The sequence below is a fragment of the Astatotilapia calliptera genome, chromosome 16 (assembly GCF_900246225.1).
Source record: "Astatotilapia calliptera chromosome 16, fAstCal1.2, whole genome shotgun sequence".
Taxonomy (NCBI): domain Eukaryota; kingdom Metazoa; phylum Chordata; class Actinopteri; order Cichliformes; family Cichlidae; genus Astatotilapia; species Astatotilapia calliptera.
The window spans coordinates 25,224,934-25,245,162 of record NC_039317.1 but is presented as its reverse complement, the minus strand read 5'-3'; the positions used below and the strand labels follow the sequence as shown (position 1 = coordinate 25,245,162).

General features: G+C 44.9%; 1 protein-coding gene across 1 annotated transcript; it reads right to left on the bottom strand.

Annotated features, from left to right (window-relative positions):
- Positions 1-6,662: 6,662 nt before the first annotated feature.
- Positions 6,663-7,726, bottom strand: LOC113008189 (olfactory receptor 6N1-like). Its single transcript, XM_026145429.1, has one exon. The coding sequence runs from the start codon at positions 7,605-7,607 to the stop codon at positions 6,663-6,665; it is 945 nt and encodes a 314-aa protein (XP_026001214.1). The 5' UTR covers positions 7,608-7,726.
- Positions 7,727-20,229: the final 12,503 nt, after the last annotated feature.

The window sequence follows — 20,229 nt, the reverse complement described above, 5'->3', positions numbered from 1 at the left end:
GTACAATAAATAGAATAAAATATACAATAGGATAGAAATAGAATGCAAATGCTTTATACAACTGAGTAAAAATACAACTTTGTCAGAAAAAGAGTATTGCACTCAGTGTGTGTGGATGTGTGTGTTTGATCAGTTAAAGTCTTTGTTGTGGAGTCTGACAGCAGTGAGGAGGAAAGACCTGCGAAAGCTCTCCGTCCCACACCGTGTGTGCCGCAGCCTGCCACTGAAGGAGCTGCTCAGTGCTGTCACAGTCTCCTGCATGGGGTGGGAGATGTTGTCCAACAGGGATGAGTGTATGTTTCTGTTCTGTGTCCTGTTTGTTTCTATATGTGTCTTTCTGGCTGCGGTTACAACCAAATTTCCCCTTGTGGGACAATTAAAGGATAATTCTATTCTATTCTAATGCTGTTTCTATCAAACTATTTTTCTCCTACAGTTACACAGAGGCCTGACAACAATATTATACATTCACATTATAATGCAGCAACCTAATGTCATCACATCATATCACAACTCCACACTGTGTATCTAAGCCCTCAGTTCCCAGTCTTGTCATTCCGTCCATTCCTCATGTGTGTTTTCAGTTCAGTCCATCCAGTCAGCCAGCCAACCATTAATTTATTAATTCACTCACTCACTTCCTCACTCATTCATTCATTTATTCAATTGGTATAGTCAGTCCGTCTTCTCATGTTCTGTTCATCCTGGCTTCACAACAAACATCATCCACATCCTTCACCAGCCTGCTAGTCCTGAGTTTGAGTCCTCTCTTCCTTCCACACATCACATTGTGTCACATATATAGAGACTGTTTATACATAGGGCCCAGGATTCTGTGCTAACATGAACCTTGTACAATGTGTGGTGCCAACTCATAAACAAAAACACACTTGCTGTGTATATAGTACTGTCAGGCCTTTATTTTTTAACAGCAGCTCTGTGGAAAGAAGGTAGTTTTAAAGCAGCATGAATCTATAACCTACTAAGCAATCACTTCTTTCTTCCCCTGTCTTTGAATTAATTTGCAAACTGTGAAACTGATATTCTGTTAAATATAGACATCATCATGTCAGTTATATTTTCTGAATTAGCCTTGTGATATAAGTGTACAATGAGCGAGACTACAGAGGCACCCGAAAAACTGGCTAAACTTTGAGCCACAGTAAACACGTCACTCTTGAGACTCAAACATTTTATGCTTGAAAAAAGGATATAAATATGAGTCTGTTACTTGAGAAACAAAAACCTATTTACTGTAAATGACAATAAATTGACCAATTTACATCTCAATGGAACGTGTTAGAGATATGGCATTATGACACCTTAAGTTCAAACGATAAGATGACCTGGATTAAACCTAAAACCAGAAGTGGAAATGCATTTTAGTTTACATCTGAAAAAATGTAAAAAACAAGAAACAATAATAATAAATTTTTAAAAGGTAAAATATGTGTTAGTTGTCTTTAGATCTTTGATAGTCTAAAGGTCAAATTTAAGTAAACAATAATGCTTTTTACTGAGACTTGGTTGCCTTAGTGCATTTATAGTTAATGTTATGAGGCCTTCATTTGCTGTCATGTACAAGAGAATAATGTACATTTTTGAAATTTTATTTTGCTCCATTTTTATTTGGTGAACAAGAAACTCTTAATTTTGAAGTTCTTTTAAAATAAAATAAACCCAATATCCTGTTTCGTATTTTGGTGAGTTTAAATCCATATATGAGAGGATTCATAACTGGACGGATGATGAGAAATTCAATAGTGATGAAGTTTTGGAGGCTTTGAGGTAAACGTATAGAGCCAGATATCATGTACACTGGATCAAGAAAAAACAGGAAAGTCATCAAAGAGATCAGGTGGGGCACACAGGTCTACGTAAACTTTAACCTGTCCTCTCTGGACCTCACACATGTTTTAATAAGATATATGTAAGTCCAAATTCTAAAAAGCCAATGACACAGATAAACAATAAGTGTTACATTTGCACTGATGTTTTTTCTAAAGGTGTCAACATCAGGACAAGCAAGTTTAATTATTAACCAGTTTAGATACAAGACTCTCTGAATGTGTCATGGTCCTGGGTCGGTGACCCAGCGCTTTCAGTTTATTATGATGATGATTATTGTTCGAGTTCTATGTGTTATATCCGGTCTGTGTCTCTGTCTGTCTATGGTGTCACCCCGTCTGTTTGCGAATCTGTCTGTTTAGTTCTGTGTCTTGTTTGGTTCCCTGTGTCTGAGTTTCCTGTCTTATTGTGAAGGTCTCTGTCTGATGTGAGTGTGTTCAGTTTACGTTTCCTCTGTCCCGTCAGCTCTGATTTCTCCCAGCTGTGTTGCCCTTCTGTCTCTCATCCCCTGATTACTGGTGTGTGTATTTAAGCCCTGTGTGTTCTCCTGCCTGTTGCTGGTTCGTCTGCGTTACGCCGTGTCAGTCTGCGTTACTCTGTGGTCCATGGTGTCCTGTTCCTCGTCCGTGTCTCTCTGCCTCTCACCCCATTCTGGTACCCTCTCAGGTTTGTCATTTAGCTTTCCCAGTTTAGGTCTTTAGTTTTGTCTTCCCTCTTGCCTGTTTTGTCATCTCACCACTGTGTAAATATAACATCACCAGCATTATCATCTACTGCCTGCGATTTGGCTCCTTTCTCCCGTCAATACCACACGGCTCGCCTCGACAGCCGTGACAGTACGAACCGGCCAAACATGGACCCAGCGGCATTCGCACCTTCCAAGGAGGTTCGGGAGGAATTAACCGATTCAGTTTCAAGATGGACTAATCTGTGGCTAGAGCATGAGGGGGAGGAACTTCGTCATGCTCTGGAGGCCCGACTACAGCGGCTAGTTTCCAATCACCCCTGGCTGCTGGATTCACTTCACCCACTCGTACAGGACTTCATCCTCAACACACTTCATCTTCACCCCCCAACTGCGACAGCTGACCTGCCTGGCTTACTGGAAGATCCTCTCCCCAGTCCACCAGAGGACTCTCAGCCGGACAAAATGCCGCCCGTTCAGTCGGCTTCTCCCTCCTTCCGGGCAAAACGGCGGCCACGCCGCCGTCATCCTTCGCTCGCCAAGCAAGCCCTCGGGGTCAGTGAGAGTGACTGTTTCATTTACATGCAGCCCCCCAGTGGCCAGCTCACACCAGCCCAGGCTTTTTACAAAGCACTGGGAATCATCCTCATTCCACCCAGCCTATCCACCCCACAGCAGGAGCAGCCACTTCAGAGCTGGCTCATATCACCGCCCGCTTCCCCTGCCGCTCTTGCCCCTTCTCCCAGGTGGAAGCGACGTCCACGCGGCCGTCAGTTACCGGCAGATTCTGTGAGTCAGTGTTTTTTCTGTTCCATCTGAGCTTGCATTCATGACCACTCTGTCAGTTGATCCTGAGTCTAGTAATTCAATGCCAGTCAACTCAGGTTTATTCAAATGTGAAAAGATTAATTCAGAAACGGTTAATTCTTTGTCAGATACTCCAAGGTCCGTTAACACATGCTCTGAGGATTTAAAGGACTGCTTTCATTCTGCCTCTTCCGAGTCCTGTGTTATGCTAACCAGGACTTTTAATCCGGAATCTGAAAATAAAAAAGACTATCTACTAGAAGCTCGGTTAGCCGCCCGGCCAGAAGCTCAGTTGCCACCTCCACCACATTCAGCCTCACCACCCATAGCTCAGTTACAGTCACAGCCAGACTTACTGCAAACTATGTTGCAATCCCTAGCCCAGTCAGTAGCCCAGTTGGCAGAAGAATCATCAGCCTTATCATCCATTCAGTCTCCCACTCCACCACCATTGTCATCACAACCATTATGTCAGTCACCCTCAGTTCAGCCTCCTGTTCAGCAGCCACCAGCCCTGCATCCTGTGTCAGTTTCTCCACCTGTACAACAATACAAGTCAATTCAACCTGAAAAACACTGTTCTTCGCCCATCCATTCCAAGCAGAGAGACAAATCTAATAATGTCAACATTCCTCAAAGGCTGGCCCAGTTCTGAGACTGAGATGCACTCCAGGGCCTCCATTGAGGCTGGGTTTCAGCCCCCAGCTGACTCTGGACCCCTGGAGGTTAAGAAGCCAGCTGAGGACTGCACCCGGCTGTTGCTGCCTGAGCAGAGTCAATGCTCTGTGCAGCTGCAGCCTGCTATGTGCCTGCCAGAGGCCCATGCGCCTGCTGGTCCTGTTCTGTGCCTGCCAGGGGCCCGTGTGCCTGCTGGTTCTGTTCTGTCCCTGCCAGGGGCCCGTGCACCTGCTGGTCCTGTTCTGTGCCTGCCAGAGGCCCGTGCACCTGCTGGTTCTGTTCTGTGACTGCCAGGGGCCCGTGCACCTGCTGGTTCTCTTCTGTGCCTGCCAGAGGTCCCTGTGCCCACTGGTCCTGAGACTGTTCTCGCTGGAGGGCCCGAGGAGCCCGTCCAGCCTCCTGCCTCGTCAGCTGAGGGCCCGAGGAGCCCGTCCAGCCTCCTGCCTCCGTCAGCTGGGGGGCCCGAGGAGTATCGTCAGCGTCGCCAGCTCCGGCTTCATCCTCCGCTTCAGCTGCTTCATCCTCGTCTGGCCCAGCCTCCGCTTCGCCTTCGTCTGGCCCAGCCTCCGCTTCAGCTGCTTCATCCTCGTCTGGCCCAGCCTCCGTGTCTTCGCCTTCGGCGTCGCCTGGTCCAGCCTCGTCTGGGTCTGTGGTTTATTGGCCGCCTTCCAGGCCACTGGTCTGGCGTCATCTCCATCGTAGGCGGCCCCCAGACCCCCTTCGCCTGAATCGCCGCCGCTGCCTTCCGCTGCCTTCCCGCTGCCTTCCGCTGCCTTCCGCACGGCCGGCCCCTGGACCCCTTTCGCCTGAGTCGCCACCGCTGCCTTCCGCACGGCCGGACCCCCGGATCGCCGCCGCTGCCTTCCGCACGGCGGCCCCTGAACTGTTTCCACGTCGCCGCCGTTGCCGTCCGCACAGCCGGCCCCCTGAACTGTTCTTTTTTGGACTCCTCTTTTGTTTTGGGGCTTTCTTGTGCTTCGGTGTTTTGGTTTCGAGCCCTCCTTCCTGGACCCCGCTGCCCGCCCTGTTCGGGTTGTTTTCTGTTTTGGGCGGTTTTGTGTTTTTCTTCGTTTCTTGTGTTGGGTTGTCTGGTGCCAGCCTTGAGGGGGGGTACTGTCATGGTCCTGGGTCGGTGACCCAGCGCTTTTAGTTTATTATTATGATGATTATTATTGTTCGAGTTCTATGTGTTATATTCGGTCTGTCTGTCTTATGGTGTCACCCCGTCTGTTTGCGAATCTGTTCGTTTAGTTCTGTGTCTTGTTTGGTTCCGTGTCTGAGTTTCCTGTCTTATTGTGAAGGTCTCTGTCTGATGTGAGTGTGTTCAGTTTACGTTTCCTCTGTCCGTCAGCTCTGATTTCTCCAGCTGTGTTGCCCTTCTGTCTCTCATCCCTGATTACTGGTGTGGTATTTAAGCCCTGTGTGTTCTCCTGCCTGTTGCCGGTTCGTCTGCCGTTACGCCGTGTCAGTTGCGTTACTTCTGTGAACAAGAAACTCCTTAATTTTGAGTTCTTTCTCTTTTAATCCAAATCCAAATTCTAAAAAGCCAATGACACAGATAAACAATAAGTGTTACATTTGGCCTGATGTTTTTCTAAAGGTGTCAAACATCAGGACAATCAAAGCAAGGTTTAATTATTAACCAGTTTAGATACAAGACTCTCTGAATGTTTATATCACACAACTTGAGTCTTGATGTTAGCAGGACATTGATGGAGAAAAGGCAGAAAGGTGTTAGCCAGGAGAAACACACCAGCTGAGAGAGCCTCCTTCCTAGTTAAGGCGAGGAAGGAGTAGAAGAGAAGGGAGTTACTGTTGAAATACTATTATTGCATTGGTTTTTGTTGGGGTTTTTTTTATGCTATGGGATTGAAAAACTTCAAAAAACAACAACAGCACAATTTTATGCTTGATATGCTAAACAAAACTTTAATTTTTAAAGTAGTAAATACTACAGTATGTCAAGCAATGGGGATATTTGATCAGATTTTAAAAATTCAGAATTATGGTGTCATTAATGTACAGAGAGAAATTTACATATAAATTTAAAAACAAAAAAAAAGCCAAATAAAAGTAGGTAACAGTTCAATTACTATTACTATTTTTCCAAAATAATAATAATAAAAAACCCTATATAAATACATAAATACTACTGAAAAAATACAACCTAATAACACTGATCCTTATATTTATACATGTAATGTGTTTATTGAAAAAAAGAAAGATTAAGCATTGTTAACTGACCTTTGTGATAAACTGAGATGTAACACACAGGGATGCCTGCACTAACCAGCCCTTTACAACAGAATATTTCATACAATATTTTGTTTACTTTAAACCTAAAACACTTTGAAATAAACCTGTTTAATCAACTTGCACATATATCAGCTAATATACCTTGAACATCAAGACACAGCAAGGCAAAGAAATGAAATATCAATTTGTGATGATTTCTGAATGGTATATAGATGAATTTTACAACAGTACTTAAAAACTCATGCAGAATCCTTTTTCCTTAGACAAGGCAAACATGACTAAATGTTTCTGAATCAAGTGCCTTCAGAAAGACTTGTATTTATATTGCTGCATCTGTTTTGAATATTTTTGAATTATTTTAAATAAGGAAATCTAACCTTAATGGAAATCATTTCCCTTTCAAATAAATTAAACTCAAGATTCTGTTTCGTATTTTGGTGAGTTTAAATCCATACATGAGAGGATTCATAACTGGAGGGATGATGAGAAATTCAAGAGCGATGAAGTTTTTGAGGCTTTGGGATAAATCTCTGGAGCCAAAGCGCAAGTACATCGCATCAAAAGCCAGTACAGTGGCATTTATGATCACAGAAGTCAGATGGGGCACACAGGTCTGCGTAAACTTTACTCTGTCCTCTCTGGACCTCACACATGTTTTAATAATATATATGTAAGTGCAAATTATGAAAAGCCAATGAAAATGATAAATGACAATTATCACATATGCACTGATGTTATTTGAAAAAGTGTCAGCTTCAGTACAAGCAAGTTGAACAATTAACCAGTTTAGACACAAGGCTCTCTGAATCTTTATACCACATAACTTGAGTCTTGCTGTAAGCAGGACATTAATGGCAAAAACACAGAAAGGTGTCAGCCAGGAGAAACACACCAGCTGTGAAAGCCTCCTCTTAGTCATGAAAGAGTAGTAGTGCAGAGGTCGACATATAGCCATATACCTGTCAAAGGCCATGACAGTTAAAATAGACAAATCACAGCAAGCAAATGAATACATGACAAAACCTTGTAAAAGGCACCCTTCATAGGAGATTCTGTGAGAAGATGACAGTAAATCTGAAAGGAATTTTGGGTAGAAACCTGTGGTCCCATAAAGTGCATTAATGCAAAGGCTACTCACGAAAATGTACATAGGTTCATGGAGGCTTTCATCGAAGACAATGAGCAGCACAAGAGAAATATTGAAGAACAAAATCCCACAGTAATACAGTAAAGTAACTGAGAAGAGGGGTACTGTGAAATTCATCGTTTCATTAAATCCTGACAGAATGAAACTTCTTTCATTAGACTGATTATCCATGATCAGAGGGCACATCTACCTTTTTAAAATAACAACATAACAGAGCACTGAGCTGCTGCGTCTGTACCTGACTAATGTCTGCTGTCCCTCTTCACCTCCCATTAATTATAGAATAAAATAAAATACTATATACAGTACAATAAATAGAATAAAATATACAATAGGATAGAAATAGAATGCAAATGCTTTATACAACTGAGTAAAAATACAACTTTGTCAGAAAAAGAGTATTGCACTCAGTGTGTGTGGATGTGTGTGTTTGATCAGTTAAAGTCTTTGTTGTGGAGTCTGACAGCAGTGAGGAGGAAAGACCTGCGAAAGCTCTCCGTCCCACACCGTGTGTGCCGCAGCCTGCCACTGAAGGAGCTGCTCAGTGCTGTCACAGTCTCCTGCATGGGGTGGGAGATGTTGTCCAGCAGGGATGAGTGTATGTTTCTGTTCTGTGTCCTGTTTGTTTCTATATGTGTCTTTCTGGCTGCTGTTACAAGCAAATTTCCCCTTGTGGGACAATTAAAGGATTATTCTATTCTATTCTAATCAAGTTCAAGTTCAAGTTCAAGTTCAACTTTGTCACTTCAACCATATACAGTTTAAAAATACACAGTGAGGCGAAACAACGTTCCTCCAGAAACCAAGGTGCTACAAGACAAGTTAGTGCAAAAAAAATAATAATATATAATATATCTAGTAATAATATTGTGCAAAAGAGCATTTACAGGTTGGTGTGTGCGATGGTTTGGTGGTGTAGGTCAGTGTGTTTGCGCTTTGTGTTGGTTAGTTAGTCCAGACTCAATGTTTTGAGGTATTTGAGTTAAGCTGAGTGATAATGTTAGTGTATGTGTGTGTGTGCGTGTTTATCAGTCAGTCCCTTTTTGCTGAGGAGACGGATGGCTTGTGGAAAAAAGCTGTTGCACAGTCTGGATGTGCGTGCCCGAATGCTTCGGTACCTTTTTCCAGATGGCAGGAGTGTAAAGAGTGTGTGAGAGGGGTGTGTCCGATCAGCCACAATGCTGGTGGCTTTGCGAATGCAGCGTGTGGTGTAGATGTCCTCAATAGAGGGTAGAGAGACCCCGATGATCTTCTCTGCTGTTCCCACTATCCGCTGTAGGGTCTTGCGGTCTGATATGGCACAGCTCCCAAACCAGACAGTGATGCAGCCGCTCAGGATGCTCTCAATAGTTCCTCTATAGAAGGTGGTCAGGATCGGTGGTGGAAGCCGGGCCTTTCTCAGTCTTCTCAGAAAGAAGAGACGCTGTTGGGCTTTCTTGTGCAGGGAGCTGGTGTTGAGGGACCAGCCGAGGTCCTTCTCCAGGTGTACACCCAGGAATTTGGTGCTGTCAACGATCTCCACAGAGGAGCCGTTGATGCTCAGCGGTGAGTGGTCGCCTCGTGTCCTCCTAAAGTCAACAACCATCTCTTTTGTCTTGTCAACATTCAGAGACAGGTTGTTGTCCTTACACCAGTCCGTTAGTCTCTGCACTTCCTCTCTGTACGCTGACTCGTCGTTCTTGCTAATGAGACCCACCACGGTCGTGTCATCAGCGAATTTAATGATGTGATTTGAACTGTGTGTTGCTACACAGTCATGAGTCAGCAGTGTGAACAGCAGAGGACTGAGCACACAGCCTTGTGGGGCCCCAGTGCTCAGTGTGGTGGTGCTGGAGGTGCAGTTCCCGATCCGTACTGACTGAGGCCTTCCGGTCAGAAAGTCCAGGATCCAGTTGCAGAGGGAGGTGTTCAGGCCTAACAGGCTCAGCAGTGCTGTTTCTATCAAACTATTTTTCTCCTACAGTTACACAGAGGCCTGACAACAATATTATACATTCACATTATAATGCAGCAACCTAATGTCATCACATCATATCACAACTCCACACTGTGTATCTAAGCCCTCAGTTCCCAGTCTTGTCATTCCGTCCATTCCTCATGTGTGTTTTCAGTTCAGTCCATCCAGTCAGCCAGCCAACCATTAATTTATTAATTCACTCACTCACTCACTCATTCATTCATTTATTCAATTGGTATAGTCAGTCCGTCTTCTCATGTTCTGTTCATCCTGGCTTCACAACAAACATCATCCACATCCTTCACCAGCCTGCGAGTCCTGTGTTTGAGTCCTCTCTTCCTTCCACGCATCACATTGTGTCACATATATAGAGACTGTTTATACATAGGGCCCAGAATTCTGTGCTAACATGAACCTTGTACAATGTGTGGTGCCAACTCATAAACAAAAACACACTTGCTGTGTATATAGTACTGTCAGGCCTTTATTTTTTAACAGCAGCTCTGTGGAAAGAAGGTAATAATAATAATAATAATGGATTGGATTTATATAGCGCTTTTCAAGGCACCCAAAGCGCTTTACAATGCCACTATTCATTCACTCTCACATTCACACACTGGTGGAGGCAAGCTACGGTTGTAGCCACAGCTGCCCTGGGGCAGACTGACAGAAGCGAGGCTGCCATATCGCGCCATCGGCCCCTCTGGCCAGGTAGTTTTAAAGCAGCATGAATCTATAACCTACTAAGCAATCACTTCTTTCTTCCCCTGTCTTTGAATTAATTTGCAAACTGTGAAACTGATATTCTCTTAAATATAGACATCATGTCAGTTGTATTTTCTGAATTAGCCTTGTGATATAAGTGTACAATGAGCGAGACTACAGAGGCACCCGAAAAACTGGCTAAACTTTGAGCCACAGTAAACACGTCACTCTTGAGACTCAAACATTTTATGCTTGAAAAAAGGATATAAATATGAGTCTGTTACTTGAGAAACAAAAACCTATTTACTGTAAATGACAATAAATTTACCAATTTACATCTCAATGGAACGTGTTAGAGATATGGCATTATGACACCTTAAGTTCAAACGATAAGATGACCTGGATTAAACCTAAAACCAGAAGTGGAAATGCATTTTAGTTTACATCTGAAAAAATGTAAAAAACAAAAAACAATAATAATAAATTTTTAAAAGGTAAAATATGTGTTAGTTGTCTTTAGATCTTTGATAGTCTAAAGGTCAAATTTAAGTAAACAATAATGCTTTTTACTGAGACTTGGTTGTCTTGGTGCATTTATAGTTAATGTTATGAGGCCTTCATTTGCTGTCATGTACAAGAGAATAATGTACATTTTTGTGTTGTGAAGTAGTGGACCCTTTAACGTAGTCCAGCTCTATACCGCCATAATAATCCAAACACTCATCAGATTTACCTGTTTCGCTGCGTTTGGTTCGCTCCGCCGTGGCCTGTGAAGGGGGTATCCCTGGAGTGGACTCAGATCTGTCTCTGGGCAATTCACTTTCAAGAAAAATCACAATTACAATTACAACAGTTATCACTCCTAACACTACCATTGCTCTCCACTTTCCCCATAACCCCATTTTGGTTATTTCTGTCATCGCTTTTTATCCAATTTAATTTCACTTGTTCTTTATGGGGGTTTTTTGGGTTTTTTTTGTTTTTTTGCTTTTGTTTTTTTGCTTTTTTATTTACTTACGTTTTTTTGCTTTTTTATTTACTTTTGTTTTTTGTTGTTATTGTTGTTATTATTTTAACCCTTTATCTTCTGAGTCGGGTGATTCTCTCTTACTCTTCTTTCTTCAACTTCCGGGGTCTTCAGTCGTTGCATGGATCAGGGATTTATTCTGTCCCTGGGCTGGGATCCATGTGGGGGGTCTCAGCTGAGTTCCCCCTCTTTTCCTTTGCAGAGAGCCTTTCCGACCTCTTAGGCTCTTCCGCTACAGCACACTGGCTCCAGTGGTACCAGGTTTCGCCTTTCCCTTTCAGTCGGACCGCGTGTGAGGTCCTGGTTTCAACCTCGAATGGACCTGTCCACCTGGGCTCGTTCCACTTTCGTTTGTAGACCTTCAGTCACACTCACTTTGCCTCTGGCACCGTCTGCTCCTGTCCTTGGCCTGCAGTCACCGGTGATGTAAAACTTAAGACAAGAGCTTTCAGTGTTTTAAATTGCTTTAAATGTTCAAATGTAGGCATTTCTTGTCTTAAAGCTGGCACCCCTGCAGTGGGTCCAGGAAATTGTCTCCCAGTGAACAACTCATAAGGAGTAAACCTGGTGGACTGATTTACTGAGCATCTAATGCTCATGAGCGCTATTGGTAACGCATCAACCCAATCCATTTTAGTCTGTGCACAAATCTTAGCCAATTTATTTTTTAAATTTTGATTCATTCGCTCAACCTTACCTTGAGACTGTGGATGATAAACTGTCCCGAACCTGTGTTGCAACCCTAACATGGATTCCACTTCCTGCAAATGTTTATTCTTAAAATGTGTCCCATTATCTGATCTAATTCTCTCTGGGAATCCATGCCAGGGAACATAATTATTTACCAAACACTTAATGACTGTTGTGCTGTCTTCTCTCCGGGCTGGCCACGCCTCTGGCCACCCTGTCAAACTATCCACACATACCAGCAGGTATCTAAAACCCCTCACTGGTGTCACCATGTCTGTGTAGACAATCACTATTTCCTGACCCGGCCTCTGTGTCAGGGGAAACTTACCCATCTCTGGTTTCACTGTAGGTTTAGGATTGTGTTGGCCACAGATAAGGCAGGTTCGCACATGTTCCCTCAACATGTCCTTCAGGAATGGGTGCCACCAATGAAAGAGATTCCTCTCCATCTGGGCGACACCCACATGCCCAAGGCCATGAGCCTCTCTGATCTTTTTCTCTGCCAAATCTGCAGTCAGCACTGGTCTTCCATCTGGCCCCCTCCAAATGTTGCTTACCTTTATGGCTCCTCTCTCCTTCCAGAGTGACTTTTCTTCTGGAGAGGCCTTCTCTTGTTCTTTTATGATCTCTTCGCGTTCCAGCCCTGGATTTTCTTCCCAATCCATTCCCACACTTACCATTTGTCTGATCCCCGTGTAGCCAACCACCTTTTTGGCTGCTTCATCCGCTGCTCGATTACCCCGAGCAACCCAAGTGGCTGAATCATCGTGTCCCTTGCACTTTATGATTGCTACCTCCAGGGGTCCTTCCAGGGCTTCTTCCAGGGCCTTCATCTCCTTCTCATGTTTGATTGGTTGTTGATTGGTAGTGAGGAATCCCGCTCTCTTCCACTGACTCAGCTCCACATGTGCAGCTCCAAAGGCATAGGCTGAATCAGTGTAAATGTTTATCCTTTTTCCTTGAGCATATTTCAGAGCTTCAATCAGTGCAACCACCTCTGCTCTCTGCGCTGACTGCTGCCCTTCCAGCTTTGCTGCTTTGATCACCTCCAGCTGCTCCCCTCTCTTACTTACCACTGCATTGCCTGCCTTGAGCCCCTCCTTCTCATCCCTAAAGCAGCAGCCATCTGTGAAGAGATCCTCTGCTCCTTCCATGGCTTCCGCTTTGAGATCTGGTCTCGTTTTCTCTTCTCTCCAGACCGCCTGGGCGCAATCATGCGGTTCCCCTGACCCCATTTGGTCTGCCATGTTTATCCCTTCATGTATGAAAGTCAATTTTGGAGCCTCCAGCACTTTGCTGAGCCTCTGTTGTCTAAGTGGGGTCATGGTGAAGGCCTGTGAGTTAACATAAGCCGTGGTGGCTTATGTTAAACTGTGTTGTTAACATAAGCCGTGGTGGCTTATGTTAACAACACAGTTTTAACAACTGTGTGTTGTTAAAACTCTCAGTGGGTGTCCTCTGACTATATGTGCTACTTTCTGGATGGCCTTTGCCACTCCAGCTACATGCTGAGTGCATGTAGGGTGCCTTTTCTCCATGTTGTCTAAACATACACTAATGTACATTAAAACCTGTCTGCTTCCCCCTTTTTTCTGAAACAAAACGCCATTCACCACCCCTTTTGTTTCAGAAACATCTAAGAAGAAGTCCCTGTTGTAGTCTGGCAGAGCTAAATCTACTGCACGAGAAAGGTCCTGTTTCAAAGAAATGAAGCATTGTTCAGTTTCAGTAGTCCAGTTCAACTTAGCAGTCAGGTCTCTCATTCCATGCTGCTTCACCAAATCACGCAAAGGCTTAGTGCGGCCCACATAGTCTGGAATGTACTGCCGGCTGTAGCCTGTGAGACCTAAAAAGGAAAGCATCTCTTTCACAGTCTCCGGTCGCGAGTGGGAGAAAATGGCACTTCTATGAGCAGCCATCAACCCCACCATATGCTGTTTCACCTCTCTCCCTAAAAAAGTCACCTGTGGTCTCACCAACTGTAATTTTTCTTTACTCACTTTAAAGCCCGCCTCCGCCAGTCTCCTGAGCACGGTCATGGTGGCCTGAAAGCAAGCGTCTGCCGTGGGAGCGGCAATCAGGAGGTCGTCCACATATTGAACCAGAGTGCAGCCAGCCGGCATCACACACGGTTCCAACATCTGCTTCAACACTTGGTTAAAAATCCCCGGTGACAGAGCAAATCCCTATGGCAACCGAGTATACCTTAACTGTTGACCCCTGTAAGAGAAAGAAAACACATCACGCAGAGAGTGGTGCAAAGGTAAACAAAAGAAGGCATTTGCCAGGTCAATGCATGTAAACCAACGCTGCTCTATGGAGAGATTAGTCAATGTAGTAAATGGATTAGGAACTGGCACAGTTTTAGTTTTCAAAATTGCATTAATAGCCCGCAAATCATGAGCCATACGGTATTTACCTGTGCCATGCTTTTCCACTGGCAAAATGGGCGTGTTCCATTGAGACGTGGAAGGCTCCAACACCCCCACCTTTAACAGCCCTTCAATAGTCTCTGCAATGCCTTCCTCTGCCTGTGGTGAATGTCGGTACTGTGGACGCCGTATTGGAATGTCAGATTTAAGTTCAAAGGTCACAGGCAAACAGGTGGTTAAGCCAACATCCGTAGGCCCCTGTGACCACAGTGTGTGAGGCAACTGTGAGAGGCCTTTAACAGCCTCTGGATGATCTGTCAGTTCCCTGCCATGTGTCCTACGTATGTGACGATGTTCCAATATAGTGTCATCTGTGTGAGATGTTGAAATTCTGTAAGTTTTAGTACTTGGGGAGAAGGAAACATCAGGAATCTGTGTGAGTTGCCAATCAATTGCTCGTGAAGCTACACGTATCATGGGACCCAAGTCCTTCGCTTGATGTCCAGAATGAACCGCTAGAGACACATGAGGCACAGATTTATCACCCATTCGGAACCAGCTCTTTTGTTCCTCCGCCAAGTGGACCAGGGCTGCTACCCCCTGCGGTCCAACATAAATACCCCTGGTAGAGACCTGCCATTGTTTCCCTTCCAGGAATTCATGGAACAGGTCTTCGTACCACTCAGTATTTTCGCGATCATAAAAGAGTGTCACGTGGTATGGGTCAATGGGTGGAGCATACACGTCCAGGGCCATGATCCAGGGCCGCCAGAGCTGGAAGTGTGCCAGGATGCCGTCAGAGATCGTCAGCCGGGCCCAGTAAATTTCTGCTGTACGATCAATGTCCTCAGACAGCAGCCACTGTCCTCTCGTACTTGTGGCCACACAAGGAAGCTGTGTGCCATCCTTCAAAGTCACTGTTAAACAATCGGGCCCACAAATGATCACAGCTCCCAGTTTGATGAGCAGGTCTCACCCCATCAAGTTCACAGGCACCTGCGCTGAAATAACATATGGATGAGCCACTGCTTGCTTTCCAATTTCAGTCTTTAACGGAACAGTCACTGGCAATGTCATTGGAACCCCAGAGAAGCCGACCACGCTGACCTCGTCCCCAGATAGTTTAATGTTCTCAGGAACTTCTTGGATGGTTGAATAAGTAGCTCCTGTATCAACAAGGAATGGCAGAGTCAGTCCATTCACCGTCAGTGAGAGTAAGGGCTCTGCCTTTCCCCCCTCTCCTCGGCCTCCCTGTGGGGTGTGTCACTGCTGCCAGTCCTGGCTGCCCCAGCCGGCCCCCCAGGTCGGCATTTGAGGTCTTGGTCCGGGGACCATGTGTGGGTTTGGAGCCTGATAGTATGGACCACCCCTTCCTGCTTGAGGCGGGCCCATTTGCTGCTGTATTTGTGGCTGCTGTGGACAGTCTCTGGCCCAGTGCCCAGGCTGACAACACACCCAACAGACACCTCTAGGCCCACGACCCGCTCCAGGCGCTCCCCTTCCATACCCCAGGGTGCCTCTCACACCCACCGAGCCACCACGACCTCTTGCCCTTCCTCTACCGGCCCACACATTACCTCCCCAGCTGGCCATGGGTGCACTCTGCAAACCATCATAATATGTCCAGGGATTCATTGGATAAATATTTGGGTTAAAAATCCCCCAGGGCGAGCTGTGTGCCTGATGTCACTCTATCAAGTTATCTCAGCCAACCCGCGCCTCCATCAATGATGGGTGGGAGCATCTGCCCCAGGGATGTAACATCCCCTACCCCGTATGGTTTATATCTTCTTTCACCTCCTGTTGCAACCACTAGGGGCATTCCTAATGCAGAACTGGGGTGTCGCAGGACTTCCCCCTGGGGATTTTCTGCCGCTTTCATTTGACTTCTGCTCCACATCGGATGACCTCCAAGCTCTCCTCCACTGCCAAGCCATTGGTCCTCCATCTCCTCTCGTTCTCTTCGAGATCCAAACGCGGGCCATCCTCTTGAGTCATCTTCATCCCCTCCTGCACTCTGAATCACACTACACTCATCTATATCCTCTTCCAGAGTGCCCTGTATCCATCCATCCCAGGTGTCAACAGCTCTTACCTTAGGTGTTTGCGCCTTAAAATACACCTTCTTCCTCACATCTGGACCTAAAACACCACTCCCTTTAGCTTTTACCTTTTGCTTCTTAAATTTTTCCCAAAATTGTTCTTCATCGAACCGTGTACTCACCATGTCCACCAGTTTCTCTACCTCTTCAGGTAATAATTCCAGAGGAGTCCTAGCTGTTGCTCCGGCTGCACCAGGCTGTTCTTCCTCTCCTTCTTCGTCCTCCCCATCTTTTTGTTCCAAGTTGGTCTGAGTATGACCAGCAGGTAGCACTGTCTTTGTAGGTCCTATTACTATATTTTGTTGCTGCAGCTTAGGGCGGTGCTGGTCCTCATAATCACACTCCGCCTGCCCTCCAGTTAGGCGCAGCACCGTTCCCTCTTCATTCTCCATCCTGTCATCCTCAATACTCAATGTTGGATAATTACCACAATATGGTGGAGGACGTGCTGAAAAAAAGAGGGGATGTGGGGTGAGGGTGTGGAAGACCACCAGGTCTCAACTTACCTTCCTCTTCCACAGGTTCCCTCATCCAGTGCTCCAGTCCTTGGCAGCTGATTCCCCATACAGCCAGCCTGGCTCGTTTCTCCTCCTCCTCTTTTATTTGTTTCTTAACTCCCCTCTTCTCCAAAGTATGTGCTCCATCCAACTCTCTCCTGAGTTTCTCCTCCTTCTCCTCGGATGCCTTGGCCGCTTCCAATAAAGCCTTTGCGAGAGAACATCGCATATCACCTTTTATTCCAGCTTGATCACATACACTCATTATTTCCTTCCCCATTTCCAGTATTTTATCATTCTTACCTGTCAGATGTCCAGTCATGGTGATCTTCAATGCTTCCCCTAATTTCTCTTTTTGCTTATCAACAGTTTTCCATTGCATTTCTCCCTCTGTTGGACTCCTCACTCCTTCTCTAATAATCTCCTCTTGTTCAGCCATTATTTTTAACTCACCTGGAATTCCGTTACTTACCACCAGATGTCGTCGTTTGTTTTCATCGGGACCCTCCGAGCTCCTCCTTACTACTCCTCCTTCGTTTCACCTACGAGCCCACCCCTTAAGGCTGGCACTCACACACCTTCTACTTCTCGCAGTCCAGTTCTCAACTCACAGCAGGACACTTCCTCCTCTGCTTATTCCGGACAACGCCCTAAGCGGTACACAGAGCGGGTGCCGTCCGCTCTTGTACACCTCACAAATTATTCAAATTGCGCCACGGACTCGATACCGCAGTTTCTCTTCCCCTAAAAAATATAAAACCAAATTAAACCCCCCAATTGACTTCACAGTTTGCAACAATTCGCGACACGGCCTCCTGCCGCGATTTCTGCACACCACAAACACACACTTTTAGACACGAATTCTTTTTGTTACTTTAATTGACTCCCGTACTTCAGACGAGACGCCGACTCTAACGGCGCTTTCACACAACTACACAGTCTACACACACTGCAGTCAGTGGGCTGAGCCAAGCAGTCGTTCTCTCACTAACAAAGCAACTTGCCCCCACTCTCATGCATGTTATCAACCGTGACTAGGATCCAACACCTAGCTTTAGTTATTTAGGGCGCCCCCGGTGCCCAGGTCACCACCCCGGCAAATCCCAAGGACGCGTCCGACCAAGGGTGGAGTTGCCAAACTCGGAGCGCACACGGCCCTTAGCCGGCGACAAAGCCTTTCAGCCCCGCTTTCTAACTAATAGTAACACAAGTTTCCTGCTTTAACGCACGAGGACGAGCACAGCACCGCCACTTTTTTCCTAATAACTAAGACGGATCAGACACCGCCATGGATGAAACACAGATTCTATTAATCCGTAACAAACGTCTCCTGCTTTAACGCACCGAGATGTCCTTACGGGGCGCTAAACATCAACCTGAGTTCTTATCAAAAGTCTCTTGCTTTAGTCGCTCACAGTACGCTAAACATCAACCTGAGTTCTTAGCAAAAGTCTCTTGCTTTAACGCACCGAGGCGGACGCTAGCCGCCTTTTTTTCTACTGAGTGAATTTACACTGTGATACGTTCAACTTAGCGAACAGATAATTTAGAATTTATTCAATATGCACACTTCAAAAATAAACAGGTGGTGCTTACCTTTTAGATGATTGAGCCGGCTCTCTGTTCGCCTCGTTTCACGACCTCAGCACTGCCAATTCGTCCTCTCTGAACCTCGAGCGAATCCCGGGTTTCGGCACCAAAACTGTTACTTTTTCACAGTTTCACCCGGTTCGTAGATTCCTCAGGCCTCCAGAAAGAACACTGGGGAGTCAATTCACAACACTTATTAATTCACACTCATTGACCACACTTATTGATTATACCTATTGATTACACCTTCTAGAAGGGAGATGTACAGGACCCTGGAACTCCTCTGCAGATCTCAACTCCTTTGTCTGTTACATGCAGTTTTGTATCAGTGACCCCCCTTCTAAACCCTCTACAAGGTGCCATAAAACTAAGTACTATGTTTACATACTTTCACTTGTGTGTGTGTGCGAGCCTGTGAATGCCTACATGTGCGCGTTCCCGCGTGCCTATATGAGTGCTCGTGTGTGACTGTGTACGCATACCTGTGTGTATGTGTGAGTGCACACGAGTGAGTGTGCGTGTGGATGTGTGTGCGTGACAGTTAAAACACTGTGGGTGTAGGTAACTCCCTAGAGGTCATAAAACCCCTCTCCCTTCCAGACCACAGTTACCCAGTTATAAATGTTGAGACCCCCACCCTAAAACATCCTCTGGGGAATTTCCACTCAGTGGGGGAGAGGCCTCCTACAATCTACTCCTAAGTTCACAACACAGTGAGGCCTTTATTACTTTAAATTCAAATTCAAATTCAAATTTTATTTGTCACACACACACAACCATACACAGTATGACATGGGGGTGAAATGCTTGTAGCTGTACAATGCCCGACCATTAAATGACAGAAGAAAAGTTTTACAATATTTACAATTTACAGTTTACTACAAAAATTTACAAATTAACTTAGGAATTTACAGTAAAGAATGTGCAAATAGCAGAAGAGATTATAAAGATAAGGATTATAAATTATAGGAATTATAGGATTATAGGAAATGTGTGGTGGTGACGTGTGTGAGAGTCCAGTCTTATAGTGACGTGTTTGGGAGAGTCCAGTCCTACACCTGGTTCAGGCCCCGAATAGCCTGGGGGAAGAAGCTCCTCCCCTTTAAGGGCAGTATCAATGTCTCTACAATAGTTCTACATTCTATGATAACACATTTCTAAACTCTAAAATAAGCTAAACATTCTACACTATGTACAAGTCTAACACATTGAACATACACAAATAAAACCATTTTCAGCATGTAAACCAGAATAACAACAAACTTCATTTTTACATAAACTAATCACCCTGTCCTTAACACCCGCTTACTCTCTGAGCTTATTTTATATCTATGTGAAAGCGCTATATAAATGCAATCCATTATTATTATTATTGACAAACACCTTAATGAACACTTAAGCTTGGGGTAATAAGGCCTTGATCTATAAAAAATGAGGACACAATTAGACAACTCAGTCACTGAGAGGAAGATTTCCTATATTCATGCAATTTATTATTTTTGAATAATCGTGTGAATTTTTGTATTGATGTACTTGTCTTGATTTCATCTGTACAGGTGTTCCACACACTAACTCTGACTGCAATGCTCTGATATTTTACATTTGTCCTTACTACTGGCTTGCTGAACATAAGGATTTCTCTCAGGTCATGAGTATTTGGTCTTATTTGGAACAGGTTCTGAATGTTGTGGGGCAAAGATTTATTCGCTTCTTTGTACATTGTTTGCGCAGTTCTGAGGTCAACCAAATCTTTAAATTTGAGAATATTTAATTTGATAAAAAGTGGATTTTAATGGTTCTCTTGAAGTAGCTTTATTTATTATCCTTCTTGCTCTTTTTTGCAGAATGTATATTGGATGGGTGTGTTG